Source organism: Punctularia strigosozonata, assembly GCF_000264995.1.
Source record: "Punctularia strigosozonata HHB-11173 SS5 unplaced genomic scaffold PUNSTscaffold_3, whole genome shotgun sequence".
NCBI classification, from domain to species: Eukaryota; Fungi; Basidiomycota; class Agaricomycetes; order Corticiales; family Punctulariaceae; genus Punctularia; species Punctularia strigosozonata.
Window position 1 is genome coordinate 237058 of NW_006767435.1, and position 24663 is coordinate 261720.

The 24663-nt window shown below is 56.0% G+C and overlaps 10 protein-coding genes across 10 annotated transcripts; 4 read left to right on the plus strand and 6 right to left on the minus strand.

The window, feature by feature from the left end:
- The first annotated feature begins 893 nt into the window (after positions 1-893).
- On the plus strand, positions 894-3762 carry PUNSTDRAFT_118713 (uncharacterized protein). Its single transcript, XM_007380669.1, has 8 exons — positions 894-1050; positions 1112-1276; positions 1340-1439; positions 1552-1811; positions 1873-2334; positions 2384-2458; positions 2510-2635; positions 2704-3762. The coding sequence occupies exons 1-8, from the start codon at positions 976-978 to the stop codon at positions 3343-3345; spliced, it is 1905 nt and encodes a 634-aa protein (XP_007380731.1). The 5' UTR covers positions 894-975; the 3' UTR covers positions 3346-3762.
- Positions 3763-4837: 1075 nt separating this feature from the next.
- PUNSTDRAFT_118714 (uncharacterized protein) lies at positions 4838-6053 on the plus strand. The gene is made up of 2 exons (XM_007380670.1): positions 4838-5229; positions 5285-6053. Exons 1-2 carry the CDS (start codon positions 4894-4896, stop codon positions 5921-5923), a joined length of 975 nt encoding a protein of 324 aa, XP_007380732.1. The 5' UTR covers positions 4838-4893; the 3' UTR covers positions 5924-6053.
- A 151-nt stretch (positions 6054-6204) lies between these two features.
- PUNSTDRAFT_131385 (uncharacterized protein) lies at positions 6205-6683 on the minus strand (the record flags this gene model as incomplete). Its single annotated transcript, XM_007380671.1, has 4 exons — positions 6205-6295; positions 6356-6466; positions 6523-6573; positions 6637-6683. 4 exons carry the CDS (start codon positions 6681-6683, stop codon positions 6205-6207), a joined length of 300 nt encoding a protein of 99 aa, XP_007380733.1.
- Positions 6684-6703: 20 nt separating this feature from the next.
- On the minus strand, positions 6704-7532 carry PUNSTDRAFT_118715 (uncharacterized protein). The gene has a single exon (XM_007380672.1). It carries the CDS (start codon positions 7251-7253, stop codon positions 6873-6875), a length of 381 nt encoding a protein of 126 aa, XP_007380734.1. The 5' UTR covers positions 7254-7532; the 3' UTR covers positions 6704-6872.
- A 548-nt stretch (positions 7533-8080) lies between these two features.
- On the minus strand, positions 8081-9348 carry PUNSTDRAFT_42543 (uncharacterized protein; the record flags this gene model as incomplete). The annotated part of the gene is made up of 2 exons (XM_007380673.1): positions 8081-8088; positions 8139-9348. 2 exons carry the CDS (start codon positions 9346-9348, stop codon positions 8081-8083), a joined length of 1218 nt encoding a protein of 405 aa, XP_007380735.1.
- A 600-nt stretch (positions 9349-9948) lies between these two features.
- PUNSTDRAFT_141653 (uncharacterized protein) lies at positions 9949-10946 on the plus strand (the record flags this gene model as incomplete). The annotated part of the gene is made up of 3 exons (XM_007380674.1): positions 9949-10040; positions 10157-10256; positions 10311-10946. 3 exons carry the CDS (start codon positions 9949-9951, stop codon positions 10665-10667), a joined length of 549 nt encoding a protein of 182 aa, XP_007380736.1. The 3' UTR covers positions 10668-10946.
- A 551-nt stretch (positions 10947-11497) lies between these two features.
- On the minus strand, positions 11498-12878 carry PUNSTDRAFT_98270 (uncharacterized protein). The gene is made up of 4 exons (XM_007380675.1): positions 12547-12878; positions 12136-12477; positions 11918-12078; positions 11498-11857 (listed from the first exon to the last, which is right to left on the minus strand). The coding sequence occupies exons 1-4, from the start codon at positions 12818-12820 to the stop codon at positions 11651-11653; spliced, it is 984 nt and encodes a 327-aa protein (XP_007380737.1). The 5' UTR covers positions 12821-12878; the 3' UTR covers positions 11498-11650.
- A 216-nt stretch (positions 12879-13094) lies between these two features.
- On the minus strand, positions 13095-15724 carry PUNSTDRAFT_141654 (GTP binding protein 4). The gene is made up of 8 exons (XM_007380676.1): positions 15606-15724; positions 15234-15544; positions 14781-15177; positions 14280-14727; positions 14050-14222; positions 13577-13990; positions 13420-13518; positions 13095-13352 (listed from the first exon to the last, which is right to left on the minus strand). Exons 1-8 carry the CDS (start codon positions 15699-15701, stop codon positions 13299-13301), a joined length of 1992 nt encoding a protein of 663 aa, XP_007380738.1. The 5' UTR covers positions 15702-15724; the 3' UTR covers positions 13095-13298.
- A 577-nt stretch (positions 15725-16301) lies between these two features.
- Positions 16302-18211, plus strand: PUNSTDRAFT_141655 (uncharacterized protein; the record flags this gene model as incomplete). Its single annotated transcript, XM_007380677.1, has 6 exons — positions 16302-16395; positions 16457-16638; positions 16691-17013; positions 17071-17239; positions 17296-17432; positions 17497-18211. The coding sequence occupies exons 1-6, from the start codon at positions 16374-16376 to the stop codon at positions 18209-18211; spliced, it is 1548 nt and encodes a 515-aa protein (XP_007380739.1). The 5' UTR covers positions 16302-16373.
- Positions 18212-20598: 2387 nt separating this feature from the next.
- Positions 20599-23309, minus strand: PUNSTDRAFT_82781 (G-alpha-domain-containing protein). Its single transcript, XM_007380678.1, has 13 exons — positions 23220-23309; positions 23104-23155; positions 22933-23042; positions 22335-22879; positions 22219-22271; positions 22047-22156; positions 21978-21986; positions 21882-21912; positions 21542-21585; positions 21299-21462; positions 21076-21190; positions 20955-21006; positions 20599-20887 (listed from the first exon to the last, which is right to left on the minus strand). Exons 3-13 carry the CDS (start codon positions 23038-23040, stop codon positions 20838-20840), a joined length of 1281 nt encoding a protein of 426 aa, XP_007380740.1. The 5' UTR covers positions 23041-23042; positions 23104-23155; positions 23220-23309; the 3' UTR covers positions 20599-20837.
- Between the last annotated feature and the right edge of the window lie 1354 nt (positions 23310-24663).

The following is a 24663-nucleotide window of genomic DNA, read 5'->3' on the forward strand; positions in this document are numbered from 1 at the left end:
CTACATCCTCTCCAACTCGATCGGCCACCTTCGCTCGATCGAAATGGGAGGAACGGACATTCGACACGCTGACGTCCTCCAACAGCATCGCATGCACCTCGAGTCGGATGCAATCCGTATCGCTCCCGCAACAGGCGCGGCCATCCTATGGCCGGCTGAAGGAGCTCATTCTGGACACGTCTGATGACTGACAAAGCGGCGCTCATTGCTCGCCCTGTCGGAGACGGTGTAGCACCTCCCGATGCGCATCTCGGACGACCTGGAGCTGTGGCGCGCGGTCATGCAGCGCCTCCCGAACCTGCCCGTGGTCACCGTCGGGCGGACAGGCGATGTGCGAGTGCTCCAGGCTGAGGGCGCGGCGCGGGATACCGAAGTCCGGACTGTATTTCGGGTCAGTCATCTCGCACTCGTGGTGACTGGGACGCACACCTGATGTCGTGTTACGCAGCCCTACGACGGCGTTGAGTCCGATACGCTTCCCCGAGTACTTCGGGCAGCGAAGCACAAAGCTGGCGTTCAAAAGCATATTCGCGATTGCAAGCATGCTAGAGTCGCTGCTTGTACGAGCGATGTTGTCACCGTAGCCTTCGGCCGCGATGAAAAGGGCTGTAAGTGCATCGAAGTCTATTCATTTTATCTTCGCATTAAAGTACTCGAAATTTAACCTGTACGCAAGACAAAGTAGCAAATACAACTGATAATATGCGGTAGTAAAAAATTGCGCCTACATATGTAGTCAGTGTGACCGTGGGTACTTCGCTTCTACGGGGTGAAGAGCGCGCTGTGGCAAGCTCCTGCTTTTGCCTCTTGTTCCGCTATTGGGACGAAATATACCTACCTACCTACCTCTGTTATTCTTGTTCTTCTATCCATAACGCCGCAATAATCCACTACAAGCCCACCTGTCATACGCCTTCGCGCAGGAACCGCGACGAGATCTACGTCCCCAACACTGATTGTTAGAAAGCTGCTGTCATGGCTCAAGAGCAGGAACGCGAGCTTCGGACGCAGTTGAAGAACGCTGAACGGCTATCAGGGAACTCAACCGCAGTGCGTTGTTGGCTGAATGACTTCTCTTGATACTGTATGAACTAATCGAGGCTTTGTACAGCGCAAAGAAGCACTCACGCAGTTGATCCAGCTCGTACACTCCTCGCATGTGAACATCAAGAGCCTCGTCGCCGAGAACATACCGAAGTACATCAAGTACTTCCCAGACTTAGAGGACGACGCAATCAACGCGGTTTATGACTTGTGCGAGGACCCAGATCAGCAGGTGTGGGACGCCCCCGTTGTTATCTCGCGGGCACGTCTGCTCACTGGCGGGTTGTGAATGCAGATACGGCTGAAGGGGTACCAGGCCATTCTCGCGGTCTCGCAAGAAGACAGGAAGTGGGTACGAAGAAACGCGGACGTCCTGGTCCAGCTGCTGCAGAGTGGTGCGTAGTTCGCCGCCAAGCGAGCTCTCTTTACTCCGGTATGCGCGGTTGCTCAGCCCGGTACGGCGTTGTTGTTGGTTGTTCCCTTCTCCCCCTTTTTTCCTTCCCAAAGATGATGCCCAAGAGGTCAAGTTCGTGGGCAGGAAGCTGGCGGAGCACCTCGACATCGACCCACGCGCGACGTTCGGCGTGTTCCTCGACCAAATCGTGCCTCCGGACGAGTCCAGGGAGCCGGACGAACAGGTCATCCGGGACAACCTGAGAAGGCTCGTGATTGCGTATATGCGCGACGAGGTCAAGCGGGGGTCGATCGTCCGGCATTGCCAGCAGAATGGAGATGTGGACAACGCGGTGGTGAATGGGATGCTGCGGGTGCGCCGTTTTTTGCGCTATCTTTTCGATGTTGCAAAGGCTGAAACTTATTGCTGGCCAGGCTGTCGCAAAACTTGACGTGAAGGAGGCGGATATCATCGTGAAGGACATCCTTCTGGTTCTGCCTTCATACAGGACAAACCCCGCTCGTGGAGTGGAGCTCCTCCAGACGCTATGCGATCGCGCTCGAGCTGCGCTCAAAGAGGATCTGCAGGAGAGCCGACAAGGCGCCAAGCGGCTCGACGCAACATCTGCGTGGCTCGCCCTTGCTACACATGTCGTCACTGAGAAAAAAATTGGCACCCCGATACCCTTGTTAGGGTTCTACCTGACGTCAATCCTGCGAGGCGACGTTCTGTTGTCGCTGGCTCCAGAGGAGCAGGTCGCGATCTTGTCGGGCTTTGCCTCGCTGCTCTCTGCATGTAGTGAGATTGTGCAACAAGGGCCATCTACGAGGTTCGCGGAAGTGGAGCTGCCTGGTATACAGCGACAGACGGTCGGAGCAGGTCCCGTCGTTCTCGAGGCGAGTGGAGTGTTCTATGCGGGGTTTAGCTCGCTTATCTTGCACTTAGGCGTTCGCGAGCACCGGAATGAAGGATATTCGGTGCTGGACTGCATCAAAAACGTTTCTAGACCTCTTCAAAGAAGTGCGCTCTATCTTCCCTCCAATGATTCCCCTTCACTGATTCGTCGTGTAGCGAAAGGAGAAGATCACCACTCCCCAATTCATTGAATGCCTCAAGAAACTACAGACGGTTACGAACAGATCTAGCCTAGATACAGTAGATGCGACTCTCGCAAACGAGGTCAAGGAACTCATCAAGGTTAGCGGACATGCGCTCCTTCCCTCTCGGCCTGGTCGGCGTCTGATGTCCTCCGCTCGTCTTTGCAGACGCTCTTGCCGCACGAACCGCCGCCAGAGCAGCGCACTCGGCGCATGCAAGTCTCCCAGAAGGCGGCGCGCGCCAACGGGGCCAAGGAAGGGCCCGCAGGCGGGAAGGCGAACGGGAAGTCAACGCCCGAACCTGGTCAGCTCGCCGTAGACAAGATCCAGAACGCGCTGCGGACCACCGCCGGCGCCGGTGCGAAGCGGAAGCGCGAGGACGGGCAGGCGACGGCGTCGCTGGTGGATCGGATACAGCCCAGCTCGGGGAGGGCGACCCCTATCGCCGAACGGGTGCTCGGCGCCGCCACCCCGTCGACGAACGGCGGGGGACAGCGTAGCCGGGGCAAGGACGGCCCGGCGTCGCTTCTTGAACGACTGTCTACGTCCGGTCCCACACCGTCTCGGACGAAGAACGAGCCCTCGAGGCCGGCATTCGCGACGCAGCTTCCGGCGCGGCAGGCGGCGCAACGAGCGAGCGAGGACGCGCCGCTGTCGATCAAAGGCGCTGCGAAGCGCGAGAGTCAGCCTCAGAGACCAACGTCGGGCCCAGGTGGAGGGTTGGCTCAACGTCTCGCGGGATCGTTGGCGGACCGGGTGGGTGGTGCGTTGTCGGAGTCTGGCGCTGCGCATAAGCGGAGGAGGAAGTGACACTCCCGTCGCCGGCTGTGCCGGTGTTCCTCGTCCTTGGGATGATCGTGCTTCTACGTTACCCTCTCCTCTTTCATCAGCATGCTGCATATATTCGCTTGATTGGGATGGGTGCGCTCCACGGCTGTAAAATTCGCGTCGGTGATACCTTGAGCGTAGCAACAGTGCAGCTTGACGGCAGGTAGGTAGGTAGGCAGGTTACCCACGCTGCGTGTGCAGTCCAAGTCGCTTCAAGCCGTGACCGGTGTTTCATCTCAAACTTCATCTGGCGCCGGAGCTGTCGCAAGCATACTATGGAAAATCCGCACAACGAGCGTCAGGCTGTGTTGCTCGAAAGAATCGTGAAGAACAGTGTACTTACTATATTCAAATATCGGTCTGGAGAAGGCTCACGTTCGTACGGCAGAACAAGGCCACGGAACTCTTCATGGAGCTCAACAGAGCACTCGAAGTACGCTGCCATCCCCCCACGGCTTTAATTGAAACATATCGTCTCATATCGCGACCCTCCATGTAGGAGATCCATCGCGCGAACGCGTCGATCCGCACAGCGGCGGATCTGGTGACGAAGTACAGACAGAACGTCAAGTTCAACTTCGAGGTCCAAGCTCCGTCCGAGTCGAAAGCCGATGCCTAGAGCGTGCCCAGATATACGACCTGGCGTCCCATGCCTGCTCGTGTTAGCTATCGCGACTCTAAGGAGCGGGACGAATGCCGTCGCTTACAAACGATGGTCTCCGCAAATAGACCCCCGTCCATCGTTACAGCCTTTAAACTACCTGCAACATCCGAGAGATGACGACATGCTTAAGTCACCTCCTCAAGGTTTCGCCTTGTAGATCCTCTCACTCGAGATGGAAGATTCGTCGGCGGATCGCTACTATATCAACATCTTAAACGACATCTGCCCGTCTTCTCTTCTGCTTGGGGTTATCTCGGCTGTCTGTAACCTTCCTTATGTTTCTCCGGGATATGCGCCCGTGCAAATACGTATACGTAGGGAGCCACCACCGTGCATCCATCCTGGATACCTGGGGCCACGGTTTCCGCAACCGCGTAGAGATAAAAGTCGGACGAGTTAGAAACGTGTGACGTCATGATATCATGGCTTTCCTCTTGCTACCCGGCATCGCTCAAGCAACCGGACAGACTGCGGCTGGCTTGGGTCGGTGACACCCTCTGCCGTTACTTGACACTCGAACTGAAAGTACTTGCACAGCTGTTGCTATCGACAATGCACGCAAGGCCGAACAAACGTCTATCTCCTTCAGCATCGGGAACAAGGTGTTCACAACCGCGAAGACCAAACCGTTTCCTTTCCATGAGCTCCCGTACGTGGATCTGTCAAGGGACTCCTTTCCCGCAAAATTCTCATTATATGCATTCAGCTACGAGCTGCGAGAGGAGATCATCATCTTAGCACTCGAACGATCGAAAACGTTACTCCAGGCATTCGAGATCTCCCCCACCATCCTCCCCGTTCCCGGCGTATGGCCCGCACGCGACCATCCCTTTCGTGACCCGGAACACCCACTCTACCACCACCCCATGAACCCCTACCACGACCGCAACCTGCCCCGCCCCCGCGAAGTGAACGGCTACCCGCTCTCGTCTTGGCGCTGGCAGCTCATCTGCCGCGAATGGCGCGCCATCATCAGGCCCCGGCTCTGGCACACCGTCACGCTCGTCGAACGGCCGGCCTACGACGGGTTTTTGAAGCTGCTCAAGGACCCGGATATACCCGGCTACGTGCGCGACATCGAGATGAAGGAAGGCTTTGATATGGACATGTTCAAGGTGTACACGATCATGACCAGTCTGCCGCACGCGGAGCGGATCGCGTACTCGCCCCGCCCCGTCGCGGCATATCGGCAGCCGTTCGGGGTACGTTTGGCGCTCCCCTCCTCACCTATCATCGCGATCCGACGTTTCCACGCAGATAAACCTCGTCCCGTCCAACCCGGGCCCGACGTCGCTCACCATCGGCGTCCCCTTCGACGAGGTCACGAACGATACCACGCGCAAGCACCTCCATAACCTGACCCGGCTCACGAACCTCAACATCCACGTCCTCCACCTCACGCCTGCCATGGCCGTCTTCCTCCGCTCGCTCACCCAGGTTCGCTCGCTGACGCTGACCGTCTACGCCTTCTCGTTCCATGCGCTCGAGGCATTCACCTTCGCAAACATGCCGCCCTCCTCCCACACCATATCGTCAAATGGGGACGGGGAGGGACAGGAACACGGACAGGGGCTAAAGGAGCTCGTGATCTTCGCGCTGCGTATCATGGAGGGCCAGGCGGATGCCATACGCGAGTTCATCGCGCGCGACCCACATCTGAGCCGCATGTGCACGATGTACGCAGGGCGTGCGAAGGACGCCAAGCTGATCTATTCCCCGGAGATCGCGAGGGCGGAGGAGGCGGCTGTTGCCGGACCGAGCGAGAAGGAACAGGGGGAAGGAGCGAAAGCTACGAAGGACGGAGAGAGCAAGAACGACCAGGAGCATTGGGAAAGGACGACGAAGGTGAAGTTCCTTGGGGGATTGGTGGAGCTGACGATGGAGAGCCGCAAGTGAGGGAAACGCTGAACACAGACGAGCGACGAATAAACACAAACGACGGAACCATCGATCAATAGGACATGGTACATTACACGCGGTACTGGTTAATGGTTTGTATCATAAGTAACAAGGAATATATGTATCGAGGCTAGTGGTACGCGATGCGATCCCCAGCTCAAAATCACGCTGCCGTGGCTTCGAGTGCGATAGCGGTACAGAACAGGGGGCAAATGCGGGAGTGGCAACTGTAGATCACATTCAGAACATGGACCAGGTGCATGTAAAAGGGAGAAGCCTCACTCGTTGCATGGATGAGTCGTAGGCGTAGGCGTCGGGGTTACCGTAACGACGACGCAGAACAAAGGGCAGACCATTCCTGGCTTGCAGCTGTTTGTAGAAGACAATCATCAGCCGAGAAGCCTGCACCGATGCCACTATTACACCTACACAGGGCACGAGATAGAGGTGACAGGAGTCGACGTAGTCGTAGTAGGCAGGATGATCGGACCACCTGGGTTGACTACGCATCCGTCAAGGCAGACATCATCTGGTCCGCAACTGAAGTCAGATCAGTTGGCGATTGAGCTTTGGAAAAAGTTCGACCATGCACGTACGGAATGCAGTCATCTTGGCGTTCGAGCAGAGGGCTCGGAGCAGCCAATGTCCTGGCAGAGGCAAGGTCAGCCGCCGCAAGTCTGACTAAGGACAGCGCAGATTCTCATACGCACATGCCGAGGACAGAAGCAAGTAAGGCGACGGTGGTGAATTTGAGCATCGTGATTGTACGGTGGTTGGGTCAGTTTCAAGAACACACCCTGCACGTTCCTCTCCTCCTGGCCTTCGGTTTTATACCCTCCAGCATGAGTGCGGCATGCCTTCCATTCGGTATAGACTCGCGACGTCAGCCGCGGGAGAGCATGCGCCGGGCACCAATGTCCATAACCGCCAGGCAGCTGGGCAGCTGTCATGCAATGAACGCGCAGGGGTACGGATCAGTCATCTGCATGGTGCCGCTGCATTGAGAAGCTGGGCCCGCAGGGACTTGAGCATTGCATTTCTTCCGACGGGGAGGCAAAAGGCTACGCTGTAAGGCACCAGGGACACCGGATGCGTCGAGCGGATCAGCGCTCATAAGAGTGAGCAAATCGGATGCACGTTTGATCTGAGTAGGAATGCGGTAATCGAAAGGGTCGGCAAAGACGTAGGCCGTGTGTAGCAAATGAGTGGTTCCCAGCCCGACCTTGAAAGCTTGTCCCACCCCTGATGCCCTGATGCGTGGATCGGGTTCGGAATTTGCTGGGTTCCCAGCGACGACGTACGTTGCTTGAGCGGTGGTATGGTGCATGATGCATCCGGTGACATACGACCTCTGCCATCGGTGAATAACTCATGAAACCACGATCATGGGCCAGTCTCGTAGTTCCGCGAGAAGAACGTAGGTTCTGTGAGTGTCATGGGTCCAAGCCGAGGTCGCCACAGGCAGGGTATTTGACTACCACTGTGCGATGTGAGATTTTTCCGACCTCGTCGGAGTCGGGTATCGGAAGCCGTATCGAGGCTCGAATAGGTTAGAGCACGTTTCGTGACGTAACGGGCGCAAGCGTCTCCATACCGCTCGGTCTTGTTAATGTTTCCGAGTGATATTGTGATATTCGGGGACTGAATCCCCAGAAAAATATCGGACTCGACCCAGTCATTGAGATAGACAAGGAGAGGGCTGGGGAGGGGGAAGTTGTCAACGGAACGATGAATATTAGCAATATTAATGCGCAGAACTACTGACCCATAACACAGTCCATACCTCGTTGCCTAGCGCTGCGCACTCAGTCTCAATCAATTGCAGGTTACTCTTCGAGCGACCGCAGCAATCCCGGTCGGGACGGTACTTGGGAAGTCGGTCGCTGCGAGGAGACTGATCGGAGGAGCAGTGTTGGTTGCAATGCCCGAGCGAATGTGGACCTTGAAGCTTGTTTGTCCGGTCCTGCGACGATCGTGGGCGACAAGTCAAAGCCTGGCGCTCGAGAACCATCAGAGAGATATAGGATTGACTATAGAGCCAAGATATGTGATTCGAGGACGATCATGGTAGACTACATACCTCGTTTTTTCTAGTGATCGCGATTGGCAATCGCCGCCCGAGGTACTCGGGGATAAGTGTTAGACTCCACGCAGTCATAGGGCTGTAGAGCATGACAAGACGTGAGCGTCCCGATCACCAGTAGCAGCGTACAGACGCGTGGCGAGAACCCTGACCGAACCTCGATACTCTGCGCCGCACACTCAGCCTCAAGCCCTCGCACATCGTCCTTCCATCCAACAGTGACCGTGCGCAGATTAGGCAGGCGCTCCATGACCGCGTGCCACAGCTCCAGGTCGTCCGAGATGCGCCCCGCGAGGTGCTGCATCGTCTCCGAGGCGAGCAATGTCTGCCCCTCACCCCTCGGCGCGTGGTAGTCAGACGTATCTAGAATGAGCTCCTTCAGCCGGGGATAGGATAACCACGCCTGTTGCGGAGACGAGACGGAGCGCATCTGGGTGATGCGAACCGACTCGAGGTGCATCCGGTGCTGTTGGAGGACGTCAGCGGGATGAATGTGCGTTCCTTCCGCTTCGATCGAGCGAAGGTGGCCGATCGAGCTGGAGAGGATGTAAGGGATGGTGCTCCAGCCCTCGGCGCGCTCTTTCATCCAGATGAACTCGTTGAGGCGGAGCTGGGTGAGTGCAGGGCCATTGTACTCGGGTATATGGCCGGTTCCGGTGAGCGCAAGGATCTTGATTGTAGGCGCCAAGAGAGAAAGGAGTTGCCATGGCGTGCGGTCGGGTTTGTCGGAGCACGTGGAGACCGAGAGGCAAGTGACAGAGGGAGGGGCCTTCAGTGCTCTCAACGCTCGTTCGTCGAGACCGAGCGTGTCTAGGTGTGCCTCCTCCGAGTGAGGTTGCCGACCATTCAGCTTCCCTCTGACGGAGTTCACGCATAGAAGTTGTAGACCTCGATCTGGGCATGAGCGCAGCAGGTTCACGAGGTCGTGTGTATTGGGCGGCTGATCCAGATTTTCGCCAAGAAACAGGCCATCACTGGAACTTGGACGACGTTGTATGGCATGCGCATCCTCCTCGTCCGGTCCAACGGAGAGCGTGATCCTATAAACCGCATCCCTGAGTAGCCGGCCCCTAGTCTTCGAGCCATGAATAATGGCCGCCAGAGAGGACAGCACATGCCTGCGCTTGCGCAGGACGGCATGGCGAAAGAGTAACGGCTGCGCCAGCGCGGCCCATGACCTACACACTTCGCTGAACGCCCGCACCGCGCCGACGTCAAAGACTGGCCAACCGGTATAGCCATGCATCCGGTTCGCGACGGTGATCGACGGCAATGGATGAAAATCCAGATGCTCGAGCACCATCAGCAAGATTTCTGGGGCCGATAACGCGGCGGCCATGGTCGACGACGAGCTTGCAGGCTGGGGTGCAGATATCAATCGCGAGGAAGCTAAGAGGCTTCATTCAGGGTGGAAGCGCACTTCAAGCGGCACTTGTGATTCACTTCAGCTGCAGGATGTACCAGAGCCAATCTATTCTTTATGATATTGCAAACTGCCAGGCAGCCCGTGCGACGATTGTTGGAGAGCAGAACAGGCGGCAGAAGATGACAGTGGCGAAATGCAAGGCAAGCGCCCGAAGTCCGATGCTTACTATATGTCGTCAAATTTAGCTTCATGCAGCCCAAGGAACTTGGACAGAGATACACCATATTACTCGGGTTACCAACTCACTTCACATGGCGGCTATCCGAGGATCTCGCGGTCGCGAAATTTGAAGGCGCCTACCTTGACGCTGGCCAACTTGAATTAACACGAGGAGTATGGTACCTGCTGGAGGCCAGAGCTAAGGTCATCGTCTATACCGCCGGATACCGGAAGGTATGAGCGATGCCTGAAATGCTCCATAATCCAGGTTCATTATCGCGCCTACGTAGGCCTACATCCTTCCAGCTCCCACTCATGCCTTGCTGAGGCTCCGAGTGCTTTGACGTGTCCAAAATGCCCCTACCCAGCCCAGCTCGCGGCGACTTGGGCAAAGCCGGGTTCGACCACTCCAAGTCGAAGGACATTCCTGTCCCGAATGATGGTAGGTAGGTAGGTAGGATTACTCGGCGCGGTCGATGGAGATAACGAGCTCCCGAGTCAGCCGATCAACACCAACGCCGCGTCGTGGCTGAGCAGGAGGTCGACCTGGCTAGCGCCGCAGCCTCGTAGAATGGCGACGGTACAAGACTCGTCCTCCAACACTGCCCACTATACACAACGCGTTCTTCACGGCCATCGAGGGGTTGAAGCGTCTTCGCTATGTGCGTCACTGTCTTTTCGGGTCTTTCCTCCTATCATGAGCTGACTTCGTGCAGTCTTCTCCGTCGGGCTCGACAGTGGCTCCATATCCGCCGAAGAAACTCGACTTTATTATCCACCTGGCCCACCTTGCCTTCGGCGGGATCACCCCGGTTCCCTTCATGGTCAACCCCGGGCCCATCGCCGTCGTCCGCGCCCCACAAGATTTATTCCATACCATCGACATCAGCTCGAACATGTTCCTCAGCCAACCTAAGCTCGTGACGAACGACTCCGCCATCCTCGACTCCGGCACCGCGCTGCACCGCGTCCCCACTTCGATGCGTCCCTCTCTCGCAATCTATCGTACCTTCTTGTGGATGTCGCGCAGATTGCGTTCAGCAAGTCCGCCGAAGTGCGTCGAGGAGGAGTAGACGTTCGCAAGCGACTGCAACGCTACCTCGCTCGAGTTTACGATCACTATCTGTGGCGCGGAGTTCAAGTGTTATTTCTGGCTATCATTGCGGAGGGGGCGGCCAGTAGCTTTGCATATCCAACCCGCAGGACTGGGGAAGGACGAGGACGGCAACATCTTCATCCTGTGATTACCTCAACGTTAACACTTAGCTATGAGAGATCGCTGAGACAATTTGTGTAGCGCCAGATAGGGGCGCGTTTTCGTGCTAGACTAAAACATGTGGCAACGCCTTTCGCATCGCATAAAGGGCAGAGGTACCATTTTACAAACAAAAACAGAACATGAACGTATTTTGCGATGACCTCAGCGAATGAGTCAGGGCCGCGGCTAAGTACGTTGAGGACGAGAGACGTACCACCTTAACTCGCTACCTTCAGCATCGCTCCGCTTCACAGTTCTTTGTCTTGTCGCCTCAAGACGGCGCGCTCGGCGAGGTGGGCCAACATACACCTGAAATCGCGTAGCAAACCTTAAAGGCGACTACATTTGGGATACCTCACCACACCCGTATCAACCACTGTTTACATTGCATATGAACAGTAAGATAGGGCTCATTCAGAGGCGCCAGGTCCGACGCATCTTGCTAATCCAGTAAGATCTCCTATCCCCCAAGTTACAGCAATCGCAGCGACAGATCCCTGAACAACGTGTATAGGCCATCGGTGAATTCGACAGGACCGGAATAACCCGACTCAGGTTGCTTGAGCGACTTGAAGGAAGCATGCCAGCATTACGGTCGTTCAGGATGTCGGAGGCCATCCGGAGCATACAGCGCTTGACGCTGTGCATTTACATGTATCATCTACTGCTTAAGCCACTGATCTATCGCCGCAGAAAAGACAGTACGATCGATGCGATGAGCAGTGTCTCGCCTCTCCATATTTGGTACCGCCCCCCCTTCTGCGCGTTACCGGGGGCATTGCAAATTGGAAGGTGTCCCTAATAGTACAGAGACATTTGCTCGTCGATACCGACCTGCAGAGGCTCGAGACCCGCGATCCGCGTGAAACGCAGGGCACTCTTCAACACGAGACTCTTTGCGTCGTGCACTATTTCCCTTCCAGGCCATGCAGATAACGCTCGGTTGAATCCAAGATATGCTATGGCTTGCCATATACCTCCCACTTCCTTAGGGCTCAAGGGCACCTGCCAGGTAGGTCCGATGTAAGTGCATTCAACACGGCGAGGAGGGAACATGCGACGCGCCTGATTAGGGTAGGAGTACATGAACGATATGGTCTTACGGTCAGGAGCAATCATGAAGGTGTCCGAACAGAGCACAAGACTGCGCGTGATACTTATGCTGTTGTTGATCGTTTTACTGCCCTTCGGCTGCCAGTGCAACACGCACGATCCCGGAAAATGCCCTTCAGACGACAATTTCAGTGATGCTGCTGACTGAAGATCATCTCTCGCGGACTGACCTCCGCATCTGATCATTGACAGCTTCTCCGCGGACTGTTGGATGAAATTGTACGATGCGCCTTCCCAAAAGTTAACGATGGCCAGGTCGTCCGTGCGCATCCACCATACTCTGTCGGCTGCGTGGGCGTAGACCATCGCTTCTGCAGATTTGCCTCGCATTCCCTCCCTTAGCGCACGGCATATCGTCGCAGCGGAGTTGTAGAAGTGTGGGTGCGAAATAGCGATACCAAGGAATGGCCGGTTTTCGGAAAAGTAACCCTGTATCGTATGCAGGGCGGATGGGGACATGTAAGCAGAGCAATCCCAGATAATGTATCCCCGTTCAGTGAGGAGGAGGATCGCTAACCGCCGCGCAGACAAAGCTTCGTCAGCCTACTTCATCACTCTAATGACAATCATACATGACTGACGAGTCTGAGAGATGCCCACTCCTGGTTCGTTCTTGATACGGAGCACGTTATTATCATGTTTCCAGGGCTCAAGCGTCGTCTGAACGTCCTCGTCCAACAGCTCACGCAACGAGGTCCAAGCCTGGCCCGACTCCGGGACGTACTGGCGATCATCCAAGCAGATGACGCAGGCGGACAGATCCCTCTCCTCATGCGGATATTGCGCGCCGCACGTCTTGCAAATCACTTTGTCGAGGTCCTTCACATATGCTGTGGGCAGATTAGACTGTGACATTGGCAAGACCCAGCAACAGTATGCCGATAAGCTTGAGATGATGAAACGCGACAGAGCTCAGCGTGAACTTGGAGCGCAGTATATACTGTACTTTTACGACCATAAGTTCGTCCTCGTTCCCCCCTACCCTTGCCGAACCTTACTGACCGTGAGAGCTGTTGACACTTACTGTGAGAACAAAAAAATCTGATTGATATCAGTTCATGAACTTCCCACGGGTCTGAACTTACAGCGTGTCCAAGGGGTCCGCTTGAACTTATGGTCGTAAAAGTACAGTATAGTTACGAGCACGAGCCTCTCTCACGGAGAACATCGGGGCACGAGCCTAGACGTAAGCATGACCGTGCAGTATTCATCCCAGAGAAGTTCCAAGCTTTGAAGCTCACTATAGGTCGTACACAGTACACGCAAAGAACAACGAGAGGGAAACACAGCACCGCCAACACCGCACTCGGGTGCAAGAAAGTACATGGACAGATTATCGCCTGTTCGTCTTGCCCATCTTCCGCTTTCCAGCGAATAGATGCTTGGGCTGCAGGATGATGGGATGAGCGATGTGCCATTTCCCAATCGCAAAACAATCCGGCGGGATGACGCACCATTTTGGTTTTGATGGCGCGATCGGACTCGCCTGCCTTCGCCTGCCGATTGCGCTCTCGTTGACCAAGGTTGCGCAGTTTGACCGCCTTCTCCGCTTGCTATCGACGATGCGGAGTGTGAGCGAGATGCCGCGTTTGAGAAATGAATGGGGCTCACTGCCTGATCGCGCATGCCCGCCAACTGCCGGTTGGACTTCGGCTCCCGCTTGTTCTGCGCGACCACCTCGCCGGCGTTGCCTTTTGCCCGCTTCGTCGGGGCGCGCTCTGCACCGTCGACGTCCATCCACTCGCCATCGTCCTCGTCATCCTCGTCGATGTCCATCGCGTCGTCGCGCTTCCGCTTCCGCTCTGCGCCCTTCATCTTCGCGATCATCGTTGCGCGCTCCTCGATGCGGCTGGGGTCGAGGCCGGCCTTGGTCAGCGCGGCGGTCATGTCGGAAAGCGTACGCAGGCCTGCGGTACGCGGTAAGCGTGCAGTGTTCTTCATGCCCTTCTTCACGCTCTGCGAGGCGATCTTCTTCTCGAGGCTGTCGCGGAACTCGACGGCCTCGCGCTCGTCGTCGGAGTCCCACTACAACGAAGGATCATGATTGAAATTCTATAATGAGAAAAACGTCAAAAGGCGCGTACCATGTCCGACTCGCTGTCGTAGAAGCCCTCCGCCTGCAGCCGCTCCTCCTCGCGCTCGAGCGCTTCGAGTTTCTCTTCGATGTCGGGGTCGATAAAGTCCGCAACGTTCTTGCCGTCCATGATCTCCGGCATGGTGTCCATTTTCCACTCCGGGTCCTTGAGCATATAGTTTTCTGCGCATATAATCAGGTACAATTCCAAAAGCGAATCAACAACAGGAAACAACGCACTCTTCATATTGATGTTGTACACGCCCGCGCCACCCTCCTCTGCCTCGAGGTCCTTCTCCAACCTCCGGCGCTCTGGATCGTCCTTGTCGAACTTCCTCCGGTTCTTGACGACGTCGGGGATGAACGGTTCGCGGACGACATCGTCCCTCGCCTTGGGTTGCGCGACATGGATTCGGTTCGCGATCGCGTTGATCTTCGAACCCTTGAGCTTGGAGTCAACGCGATGCTCCAGCAGCGCGTCGCACGCCTTCGTCTTGAGCTCCATTACACCCTCGTCAGAGTAGCACGATATTTGGACGGATTTGACGCCCTCGCCGTCAATTATTTCCTGCACGAGCGCACGAGTCTCCTCCGGGAGGTCTTCAAGGCGCTTGACGTCTATCTTGTTCAGGACGAGCATGGTGGGCTTTCCGCTGAACAGGGGTTTGATGGAGTGGTATAATTGGCACTGATGGAACCAGTCAGTCGGACATGGACGAGGTCAGTCATTTTCGAGCATACCTGAGCTTCAACAGTGTATCCGCACTGTTCGCTAAGGTCCATGAAGTACAGCACACAGCTTTTCAGATGCGCAAGCGCCGTGATACTTTGCATCTCGATCGTGTTCATGTCCTCCAGAGGGTGGTCGAGAATACCCGGGGTGTCGATAACCTGCCACCGCAGATACCGATAGTCGAGATGGCCGACGAAGAGCGATTTGGTGGTGAAGGCGTACGGCTGTACGTCGACGTCCGCACGGGTAACTTTGTTGATGAAGGAGGACTTGCCGACGTTGGGGTAGCCGCAGATCAGGAGAGTGCGGGCAAACGGGTCGATGGCGGGGAGACGGGAGATGTGTTGTCGGACTTGTTCCAGGTAAGCGAGCGGGTCTTTCTGGCGTTTCATGATGGTAGCCATCCTGCCCATATAAGGATCAGTGACATAGATATGGATCTATAATGGTGCAGTACTCACCGACCGAGCGCAGCCTTCTTGAGCTGCTTACACCGATACAAACTGTCGCCGAACTTGAGTAGACGGACATAGTCCTTGGCGACTTGGTCGATCAGATGCCGTGCTGTTCGAAGTTGGCCCAAAGCGAGCTTGTAGTGGTTCTTGTCGTATAAAACGTTCATCAAAGATGATAAGAAAGGATGCAAATCGTCGAGGATGGGGAATTCGGTCAATATGGCTCCAAGCTTTTCGTCGAATGAGTCCTGGGTAAACTTGACTTTTCGCATGTAAAAGTTCCGTATCCGACTGATCTTGAAGTTTTTGTGGATTACCTTGCAGCATCCCACTTGAGCGACAACATCTCGTGGAGTCTTATAGATGTGATGGGCATACCGTCGGAGTCTTCCTCTGGGTTTTCGACAGGACGATATCCAGGAAGTCATTGGCCGTAGGAACGGGCGAAATCTGCTTGAGCCCGCTGGTCGACATCTTGCACAAAATCTGAGGAAGACAACCAGTAGAGCGGGCGGAGAACACTGCTCCTTGAAGATCTGACCGAGCGGGGAAAAAATTGGTTTACACAGACCGTGTGAACCCTCACGGATTTCTCCGGGTCAGTGCTGCAGTAGTAGGGTTAGGGTTGTAACTAAATCATCCTGTTCGTCTTCGACTGCAACCAGCATCAACGGTTGCCTCTTGTTGTTGCTACTTAGGACCAGATACCCACAAGCATATGAAATGGCTAAGGCGTGTTCAGCAGGACGGGTCGCATCCGCCTCTACGTACGTCTACTTGCGTTACCAACCTGCCTCAAGGCCTCCCAAAGCTCATCTCCGTACACGGAAATCAAGTAACAAAGACTATACAGAATGGCATCTCCATGAGAAATTTCGTATCGTGACGCAGAGGTAGCGACGGCTGTGGATTCTGCCTGCGCATCCCGCCGCTGGGATCACCAAAGCACCGGCCAATGATCTCAGTGATCTAAGCGTGGGCAGGGCTCGGCCTGCATAGTTTCCATGAGCACCCTCGGAGGCTCTTCCCCTTTGTCTCCCAGCCTGCGCCTTCACCCATTTGACCGTCTGGTATCGCGACGGCGTCGTGTAAAGTATAGCGGCTGGCCGCCCCCTCCAGCTTCGTTCTACTGGCTGGCACCATACCATGCCTTTTTGGAACGTAACGAGTGAGTTCCATCTGCCCATCTCGGTCACAAACATGCGATGCTTAGGCGCTACACGAAACAGTCGACGATATCTCCCCGGTCTTCGACTATCAGGGAGACTGGGTGGACACCAATACGGACGACTCCGATTTTGTAGACTACCTTAACTCCACCTTTCATGCCACCCAGGATCAGGGCGCAAGTGTAACATTCAAGTTCAACGGCTCGGCTGTATACATCTTCGGTGCCAAAAGGGATAACCATGTGCGTCCTGCGGACCGCAACTGAGCACGCATCATGCTAACGGGCGCAACAGGATCAGTACACCACGACCCTGGACGGGCACTCAACGATAGGGAATGGCTTCGCTCCACAACCGTTCGTCTTCAAGGCGCCTCTATTCTCGCAGGCAACGAATCTTGACAACACCGAACACACCGTGACACTCACGGACTCAAGTACGGACCCCAAGGACCGACCATTCGTGGACATTGATTTCGTGACCATCACCGTGGGCGATGACTCGGAGGGGACGCCGGTGGATCTAGCCACCGACGACAGCTCGTCGCAAGCCGTGTACAGTCAGGGATGGACACAGCCCACCGCCAACCAGACCTTTTACTCCAATAACTCCTATCAGTGCGCCCAGTTCTATGGATCTGAGCTATTTCCGGTGCTGACGCTTCCTCTCAATAGCCGCACCAGCCAACCTGGGGCGAGCGTCACTATTCCCTTCATAGGCTCAGCCGTGGCACTGTACGGAGCGACAAACTTGGGTTACGGGCCGTTCTCGGTTAGCATCGACGGTGCTTCTCCTTCATCCTTCACTGCCTCTGCCCCCACGTTCCGACCCGGGACGCTCCTCGTATGTTCATACGCTCTTGGACTGCGCATATAACTGAGAATCGTGTTGACTCGTAGTACTACGCCAGCGGCCTGGACAGCGCGCACCACACGATCACGCTCACCAACATCGGCAACGGCTCGACCTCCATCGACTTCGACCACCTCGTCGCGACGTGCTTCAACTGCGAAACTTCCGCAGCCGCCGCCCACGTGTATGTCCTACTTCCACTATCCTCCATCCATTCACCCAGCTCATCTTCCATGTCTTCTCCACAGAAAGAGAAAGAACACGGCCATCATTGCCAGCCTCGTCGTCGTGATCGTCGTCATTATCCTCCTTCTCGGCGGGTTCTGGTTCTGGTATGTCCGCCGGCGCCGGCGCCAAGCTTTCGCCGCCGACCAGGAAAAGCGACTCCAAATCAACGTCGCGAGCTACGGCCCCTCGCCCGAACCGCCCGCCCCCGAGCCCTACCTGGGCACGCCCCGGACCATGGCCGCACTCCCGATACCTAAGTACGCGTCTCAAGCCCCGACCTACACCGCGAACCCGGACGAAGTACGCTCCGCGATCTCGATTTCTGCATACTCGGCCGCCTCGTACACCCGCTCGGGCGCGCATGACGACGCAGTGACCACGGTCACCCACCCGTCGCCGACATACACGAGCCGGACGTCTATCTCGCGCCTCGTCGCCGCCGCCGGCATCTCTGGCCCCTACCGCAGCCCCGGCGGCACTGAGTACGACAGCTCGCCCATTGAAGACGCTGGGCCTGCACCGGGAATGAACGGTCTACCTCCCCCACCACAGTATGGCCAGGTGTTCCGGTCAGCGCCGCCGGTGCCGCCGGTTCCACCTGTACCACAGGCTGCGACTGCGACTGCTGCCGGGACCTCGAGCGGCCAAAGGCCGATCATTCCACCCATCATCACGGATCTGAAGACGAGGCCGCTGCCAGCGCAGCCCCGCGAGCCTCGATCAGAATACATCTAGGGACTCAGTGTACGTTGAGGATACGAGGAAGAAGAAGAGAGTGCTCGTCGCGTGTCTCTTAGATTGGAAGGACTGCAGGGCAGTCAACTTTGGCAGTGAGTAGTCGTCGGCGATTGATTATATGGTTGTCTTGTTCGCACTCCGAGTTCCACTCGTTGTTGTAACATTAAGGGTTCAATTCAGTACCCCACATCGTGCTGGGTTATTCACTCTTTTCGCTCGACGTCCTGGCGATGACCGCTGGTATGAGTTCGGGGCACCTTGATGGCCTGAATGGTGAAGCCCTGAGCGCCTTGCGCAGATTTGGCCGCAGGCCAGCGTCGGCGAGGACAAGGGGTGCGTACGTACGGGCGTCTCAACGTCCTCATAACAATCTGATTAAGCCGTTGAGTTAGGAGGGCGCGATATTTGCGAAGCAGTCGCGCAGCAACAAACAAGAGACGATGTTTAAGGAACATAACCTCTTAACGAAGTCTTCACCAGTGATTGATATTTTACTCTATGACGATGGTGCCTAACATAGCTGTGATCATACGCCACTGGTTTCATGTCCTGACAACCGAAGGTATGCGGCTCTTCATGCCTGAAACACCTAGTGACCCGGATCTTCTCTAGGATTCATCCCCTGATCAACTACTACCGTAGTACCAACATGCTTAGATGTCACTCGCATATGACGTGCGACCTGAAAGAACGTATTGCACTGCCCGCTTTGACTGCTTCGATTGATTGATGTTGGCACTTCCGCTACCTCGAGGCAGCCTACATTCGGGTCAGCGGCCACGAGATCGGACCAGAGGGCGTTTCAACCCCATCCGACGAACGTAAAAGCTGGAATGCTCCGATCCTCGCAAGTTACTGCAGTTTCTGTGCCCCTCCCTTCGAAAGAGAAGGTGTTTCGAGACTTGCGACTGGTATCCCCATCTCACCTGCTGGGCTGGTCCCATGGCTCTACGAAACGTCACTGGTGGGCTGAGCCGTTGAACCTTCTTTGTGTTCTGAACGAAAACGCCTTTTAGTGGATGACGTATCTTCTTTGCTCACCTACAACGGAACCTGGTCAAATCTCACGTCTGCCTCAAGTGATTTGAGCTACTACAACCAGACGTACCACACTACTGTTGATCAGGCAAGTACTCAGTTTGTGTTCATCAAATTCCTTCACTCAGGCAAGGGCAGGGAGCAAGCGTATCGTTGAGTTTCAGTGGTAGGGCCATCTACGTTTACGGATCGAAGCAACCACAATATGTACGCGTCCTGGGCTCTTCTCGCGAGACTTCGTACGACAATGTGCACTAGGATCAATATATCGTGACTGTGGACGGGCGCGCAAGCTCTGGGAGTGCCTACCACAGTCCTCCGGAGTCACAACAGCTCCTGTTCTCGGACCTTAGCCTCGCTGACGGACCGCATGAAATTGTACTACAAGACCAGAGCAAGCATCCGAATAGCCGCCCGGGTCTCGACATCGACTACATCGTATACACGGACACGATTGACGATTCTGCATCTTCAAGGTATGTCATGTCGCGCAATCCAGATCTAGTGTTGAGAGGCTTCTTGCATCGCCTCGATCAGTAGCCCCGTTGCTACGATGTCTACCTTGCCGGCAACTTCTTTAAGTCCAGCGCAGCCGTCGGCACCAACGGGAGGTCTCACCTCCAAAAGGTATCGCACAATTGTAATGCATGCCTTGGTCAGAACTGATTGCCAAGATATTTAGTATGCATGCAACAACCGTCAGGATCGTAGCTGCCGTCGTGTCGCTGGGCGTTATAGCCGCCGTAGCCCTCGTTATATTCGGTATCTGGATTCGCCAACGCCGCAAGTATACGACCCCAGCGGGACACGTAGCACCTTTCCATGCTCCTATGTCGATGCACGGTTCCACCGGCAAGGCAAGGATTGTATCGTGAGCTATCAAGTGCGTTTCGCATATACTCCCGTTCACTCAGTCCCTCGTCGTCAGGTTGGAAGGCTCGAGAAGTCCTTCACCGCCGGCCTACAATCAACTCTATCCTGCGATGCGAGTTGAAACGACGCCCACGAACGACGATGACCTTCCCAACTCGAGGCATACGCTCCACGAGAAACTTTATTCGGGACTGCGCATAATGCGGTCTATACGAGTCAAGGCCCGCAGTTTACGCCGACCTGGTACTTGACGACGACAAATTACCGTCGATGCCAAAAATATTGTTGGGCAACAGATCGGAACACCGTCTGTGCCCTCATTTTGGAAAACGCTGTGTATTCCGTTCGTGCAGAAGTTCCCTTGCAGAACAACTCCTTTGGTATTTGATGCTCTCAGCCGCACCGAGGTTTGTCTCTACATGTACGTACGATGTCAGGATATCCGAGCTTCGCGAAGCCTTGCAAATGTCCAGGGAATCAATGCGATTAAAATGGGCAGCATACACGTAGATGTGGTATCGATACATAGCAGCAGCGGGCAGCGGTCCGGAGAATCGGCACTGTACACGGGGCGCACGGCATGAGGAACGGGGTGAATACAACAAGATGTAGCGTGGGTCGCGAAACGGAAGGGCGGAGACTGGGGGCACTCAATTATGGCGTGCGGGACGGCGATGCAGACGACAAGCTATGCGAGCGTCTTTCGTCGATCTTATGACAGACCGGTCTCTGCGAGGTGTTTACGGATGATGGATTCGTTGACTGCGGTAGCGGTTGCGGAAGATCAGAATTCTGCGATAACGGGTGGGACGCCGGCGGGAAGACGTACCGTTGACGATGATGGTCTGCGTCGCCTTGACGTTGAGCATGGACGTGAAGTGCTGATCGGGCGCGCAGACTCATCAGGACACCGACGTCCACGGGCGCGAGAGGCGAAGAGCGACACTTACCACGTACAGCTGACGGCGTGAGATGTCCTTGCGCCGGTGGACCTGGATGAAGTGCGCGCGGAAGTACTCGGACGCTTCCTCAAAGGTATTTTCGCGGTCGCCGTAGGACGTGATGCTGCGGACGGGAGGGGAAGGGAGGAGGACACGAGCGTGAGCATGGGAATGTCGCAATCTCACGGGAAGAGGGGGGAGGGAGGGGTAGACGTGTAGGAGGTACACTCACTACTTGCGAACTTTGATCCCGGCGTCGAGCTTCTGGCGTAGGAGGTCCGTCTTGTTAAGGAGCAGGACCAGCGCGGCTTGCTTCAGGAGCTTGTTCGAGCAGATCGCGGTCCAGAGCTGGAGCGAGTCGTCAATCCGGTTCACGCGCGAATCCTCTTCGAGGTACTGGTTATGCCCAAAACAAGTGCAGTGTCAGTCAAATGGCAACACGCGCAACAAGCAGGGAGAGGGCGTCTATCGTTACCTGATCATATGCGCTGATTGGGGCCAAAAAGATGATCGCGGTCGCTGTGGAAGGGAAACCGGTCCGTCAGCCCATGCGTTCACGATTCACGAGGCATGTCAGGCACGTAGGGCGGCAATAGAAGGTGGGTGGACGGCTTCGCGTGGGGAAGGCCGGGCCAAAGATGCAGAAGGAGGGCGATGGCAAGAAAAGAATGTGGGATCGCCTTGTAGGCTCGGTGCCGCGGCAGGCAGGCATCCAAACTTCGTGGCGGACAGGAAGAGGTGAAGAGTGGGCGGCAAGGACCGCAAAAGGGAGGAGAAGAGCACAATCAAGCCGGAAGGAGGATGGCGGGGCTTACCATCGTCAAAATAGGGCACCCATGCGTGTCGCTGGCGAGGGAAGCGGTGAATCAGCCTTGGTGGTGCTAGGGCGGGTTCGTCGAGTCCAGACTGACCTGCCCGCGCTGTAGATTCGAGATTCCCGTCAGTGGCGAGGAAGACGAACATCTGAATGCATCGCTCACCGCTCCTCCCACATCGTACAGGTTCCAGCTGTAGCGGATGCCACCCATAGATATGTCGAACTCGTGCTCTTGTACACCCAAGGTCTGAATTCGGACATTGAGGATATCCTCTGAGAAAAACGACCGTATCAGTGAAATGACGATGTCGGAGAAGAGTTTCAGCTTTACTCACCATTAGTCGGAAGGTAATCCTGTTCGGCGATACGATGGATGTTGTCTAAGAAGCTGTTGCAGAAGCGATCTTTCGTCAGCTAAGGGAACTGCAGTCCCAAAAGGAGTGGGACGGACTAGGCAGCTGTCTCGTCCAGCCGGAGCTGCCGTGACTTGATCAGGCGCTTTACGGCGGGGTGTTTCCATATCGTAGCTATCCCGTCTTGCAAGGCCGCCAACGATCGCGCTGCGAGGTCGGCGATGACGGTCACTCGACCCGGCGCTTTGCGGATATCCGAGAGCCAGGAGAGGTGACTGAGCGATGGCGAGGGAGTCACGAGCGCTTGCCACCCGGAGCGGACGTACACGCCCGTCTTGCCGCCGCCGACGGCAATGCCTCCAGACAGTTCGAGCGCGAGCGAGTCCTCCATTGCGACCAGGGGGAGCAGCTTCTGCCTCAGCGCGGACAGCTCGGTCTGCCATGCGTAGACGGGGTTTGGATCGACGCCCGCGCTGGAGGAGGTGGATGCGCGGGTGTTGAACGAGAGGTCCACGCTTGACGTTGGACTCGAGGACGCAGTGGCGGAACCAGGCGAGAAGTGGTTATATGCCGTAGGCGAAAGGAGGGAATAGTCGAGCTCTTCGATGATGGTCCGGACGGCTTTGACAATGTTGGAGTAAACCTGAGGTCGCGTTCACTCACAGGACAAGAACGATAAAGGTAACAGCGACATACGACCGGTCGCCAGCTCGGCCGCTCGGTATCGAGGCTCGTCTTCTCGTAGAATAGTTGGAACTGTTTCCGCAGCGTGCTCTTGCCCGACTCGGCCTGCCCGAGCAACATTACTGGACACCATGCCACGTCGGTTAGCCGTGCTCATAAAAAATAGGCTCGCTGCCCACACACCTTTCACCTCCCTCCGCTGTGCCTTCTTCCTGCGTTGTGCCTCCTTATCCCGCTGCCAATATTCTCCTCAGCATGCCGGCCGGCGCATCGTCAGGCAGTACGAGAAGAGCGCGCACCTTGATCTCCTCGTCAATCAAGTTACTGATCCTCCGGGCCTCCTCATCGTCGTCTGCGGCGCCTGAGGTGTATTCGCGGCGAGGGGAGCGCGTCATGGTGGTACGGATCCAAACCGCGAAGGTTTCCGGGCGTCGGCGCCCTTAGCCTGGCGAACTGAGAGATATCATATCTCGAAGAAATGTCAAATAGCCGAAGGTACAGGAGGCCATGAGAGATTTCGCAGGCACTGTCCCTGGCCCGGCACTTGGAATCAAACTCAACCCAACCCCACCCGCGCATTCGGAGGGAAAGGAAGGCACGCGGTTTACAATCCCGCCATCGGGTCTCTGCGTTCTCGCCCCCGCGCCCGCTCGCTGTGCGCAACGTTGTCCCCGCGCGAACACGAAACCTTGCGGATCGCTTCCAGGTGCAGCGGGTTCGCCTTCCGCGCCGGCCGCGTGCCATCGGACCGGTGATTCCCTCCTGCCCTCATATCATTTCTTCGCCATGGCAATCGCATGCAGCTGGCTTTTAGTGCGCTTCGGTCATATGGAGTCATTGCGCATGCGGGTTGTCCCGGGCTGCCTGTGAACCACCGCCACGAAAGATGCTGCAAAGCCTGATACAATGGCGATACCGGCGTTCTGTGCTGTGCGATGCGATTTCGTTCTCTGACAAATGCACGGTCGGTCTTCACCACCCTCGCTGCGGACGGTGGGACGCGACGTTGCAACGCGGTGCGGGTGTGTGCATCGGTCTCAGTGGAGCTCGCCGATATCATTACTTACTTACATATCACCCTCACGGAATTCCCCATCGACAGTTTTCGTGGGTTCGAAGGATCATCATCGGCGGAAGAAAGACGATCAGTATTCATTCTCCTGTCCAAACATAACTCTTGACTTCTCTCCCAACCACACCAAATCGGGGGCTTGTCACTATTATCGCTAATGGATGACTTCCCGTAAGATCTGTAGCGACAGAAACACAGAATAAACAGTTCAAACCCCGATCTGTGGGTTATGCTGTACGTTTATGCCCCCGTACGGCCCTGTGCGTGTGGGGCGGAAATAGAACATCATAAACGCGGAGGTCCGTTGAGAAGGGCTGAGTAGCGAATGAGGAAGAGGGAGGGTCACGTGCATGACAAATTCACGTCTGTAAACGGGCATTCTGGTCTGGAAGGGGGGGTCGGCACCCCCTTCCAGATAAAAGGTCTGTACGAGCGACTTGTAAACCGACAACTTGGCTCGTCGTTGCCGATTTTTCGGCATCGCTCGCTTAGTGGATTTGTAAGCGAAATCTATTCTATTCGGCCTTACAGATCCTTACGGGAAGTCACCCAATATAAGTGAGCTTTCCTGTACCACTTCCCCTCTCGGGTTCCTCCTCCCTGGCGCGGCGTGCCGCAGCAACTCACGTATAACCCCAATCAGGAACCTAAATGGCGCTCATACATCCATC

Excerpts from the sequence above, each read along its gene's own strand:
- PUNSTDRAFT_118713 (XM_007380669.1), top strand. The coding sequence starts at position 976 with ATGGCTCAAGAGCAGGAACGCGAGCTTCGGACGCAGTTGAAGAACGCT. Across the intron at positions 1,051-1,111 it reads TATCAGGGAACTCAACCGCA|CGCAAAGAAGCACTCACGCA; the intron begins GTGCGTTGTTGG and ends GGCTTTGTACAG. Across the intron at positions 1,440-1,551 it reads GGTCCAGCTGCTGCAGAGTG|ATGATGCCCAAGAGGTCAAG; the intron begins GTGCGTAGTTCG and ends TCCTTCCCAAAG.
- PUNSTDRAFT_118714 (XM_007380670.1), top strand. The coding sequence starts at position 4,894 with ATGAACCCCTACCACGACCGCAACCTGCCCCGCCCCCGCGAAGTGAAC. Across the intron at positions 5,230-5,284 it reads CATATCGGCAGCCGTTCGGG|ATAAACCTCGTCCCGTCCAA; the intron begins GTACGTTTGGCG and ends GTTTCCACGCAG.
- PUNSTDRAFT_118715 (XM_007380672.1), bottom strand. The coding sequence starts at position 7,253 with ATGCACCATACCACCGCTCAAGCAACGTACGTCGTCGCTGGGAACCCA.
- PUNSTDRAFT_98270 (XM_007380675.1), bottom strand. The coding sequence starts at position 12,820 with ATGTCACAGTCTAATCTGCCCACAGCATATGTGAAGGACCTCGACAAA. Across the intron at positions 12,478-12,546 it reads AGTGGGCATCTCTCAGACTC|CGATCCTCCTCCTCACTGAA; the intron begins GTCAGTCATGTA and ends CGCGGCGGTTAG. Across the intron at positions 11,858-11,917 it reads TGTACTCCTACCCTAATCAG|GTGCCCTTGAGCCCTAAGGA; the intron begins GCGCGTCGCATG and ends CCTACCTGGCAG.
- PUNSTDRAFT_141654 (XM_007380676.1), bottom strand. The coding sequence starts at position 15,701 with ATGTCGACCAGCGGGCTCAAGCAGATTTCGCCCGTTCCTACGGCCAAT. Across the intron at positions 13,519-13,576 it reads CGGGCATGCGCGATCAGGCA|CAAGCGGAGAAGGCGGTCAA; the intron begins GTGAGCCCCATT and ends CATCGTCGATAG. Across the intron at positions 13,353-13,419 it reads GCGCCATCAAAACCAAAATG|CCCAAGCATCTATTCGCTGG; the intron begins GTGCGTCATCCC and ends ATCATCCTGCAG.
- PUNSTDRAFT_82781 (XM_007380678.1), bottom strand. The coding sequence starts at position 23,040 with ATGTTGCTCGGGCAGGCCGAGTCGGGCAAGAGCACGCTGCGGAAACAG. Across the intron at positions 22,157-22,218 it reads GGATTACCTTCCGACTAATG|AGGATATCCTCAATGTCCGA; the intron begins GTGAGTAAAGCT and ends CGTTTTTCTCAG. Across the intron at positions 21,191-21,298 it reads GGGATCAAAGTTCGCAAGTA|CATCACGTCCTACGGCGACC; the intron begins GTGAGTGTACCT and ends TCCCGTCCGCAG.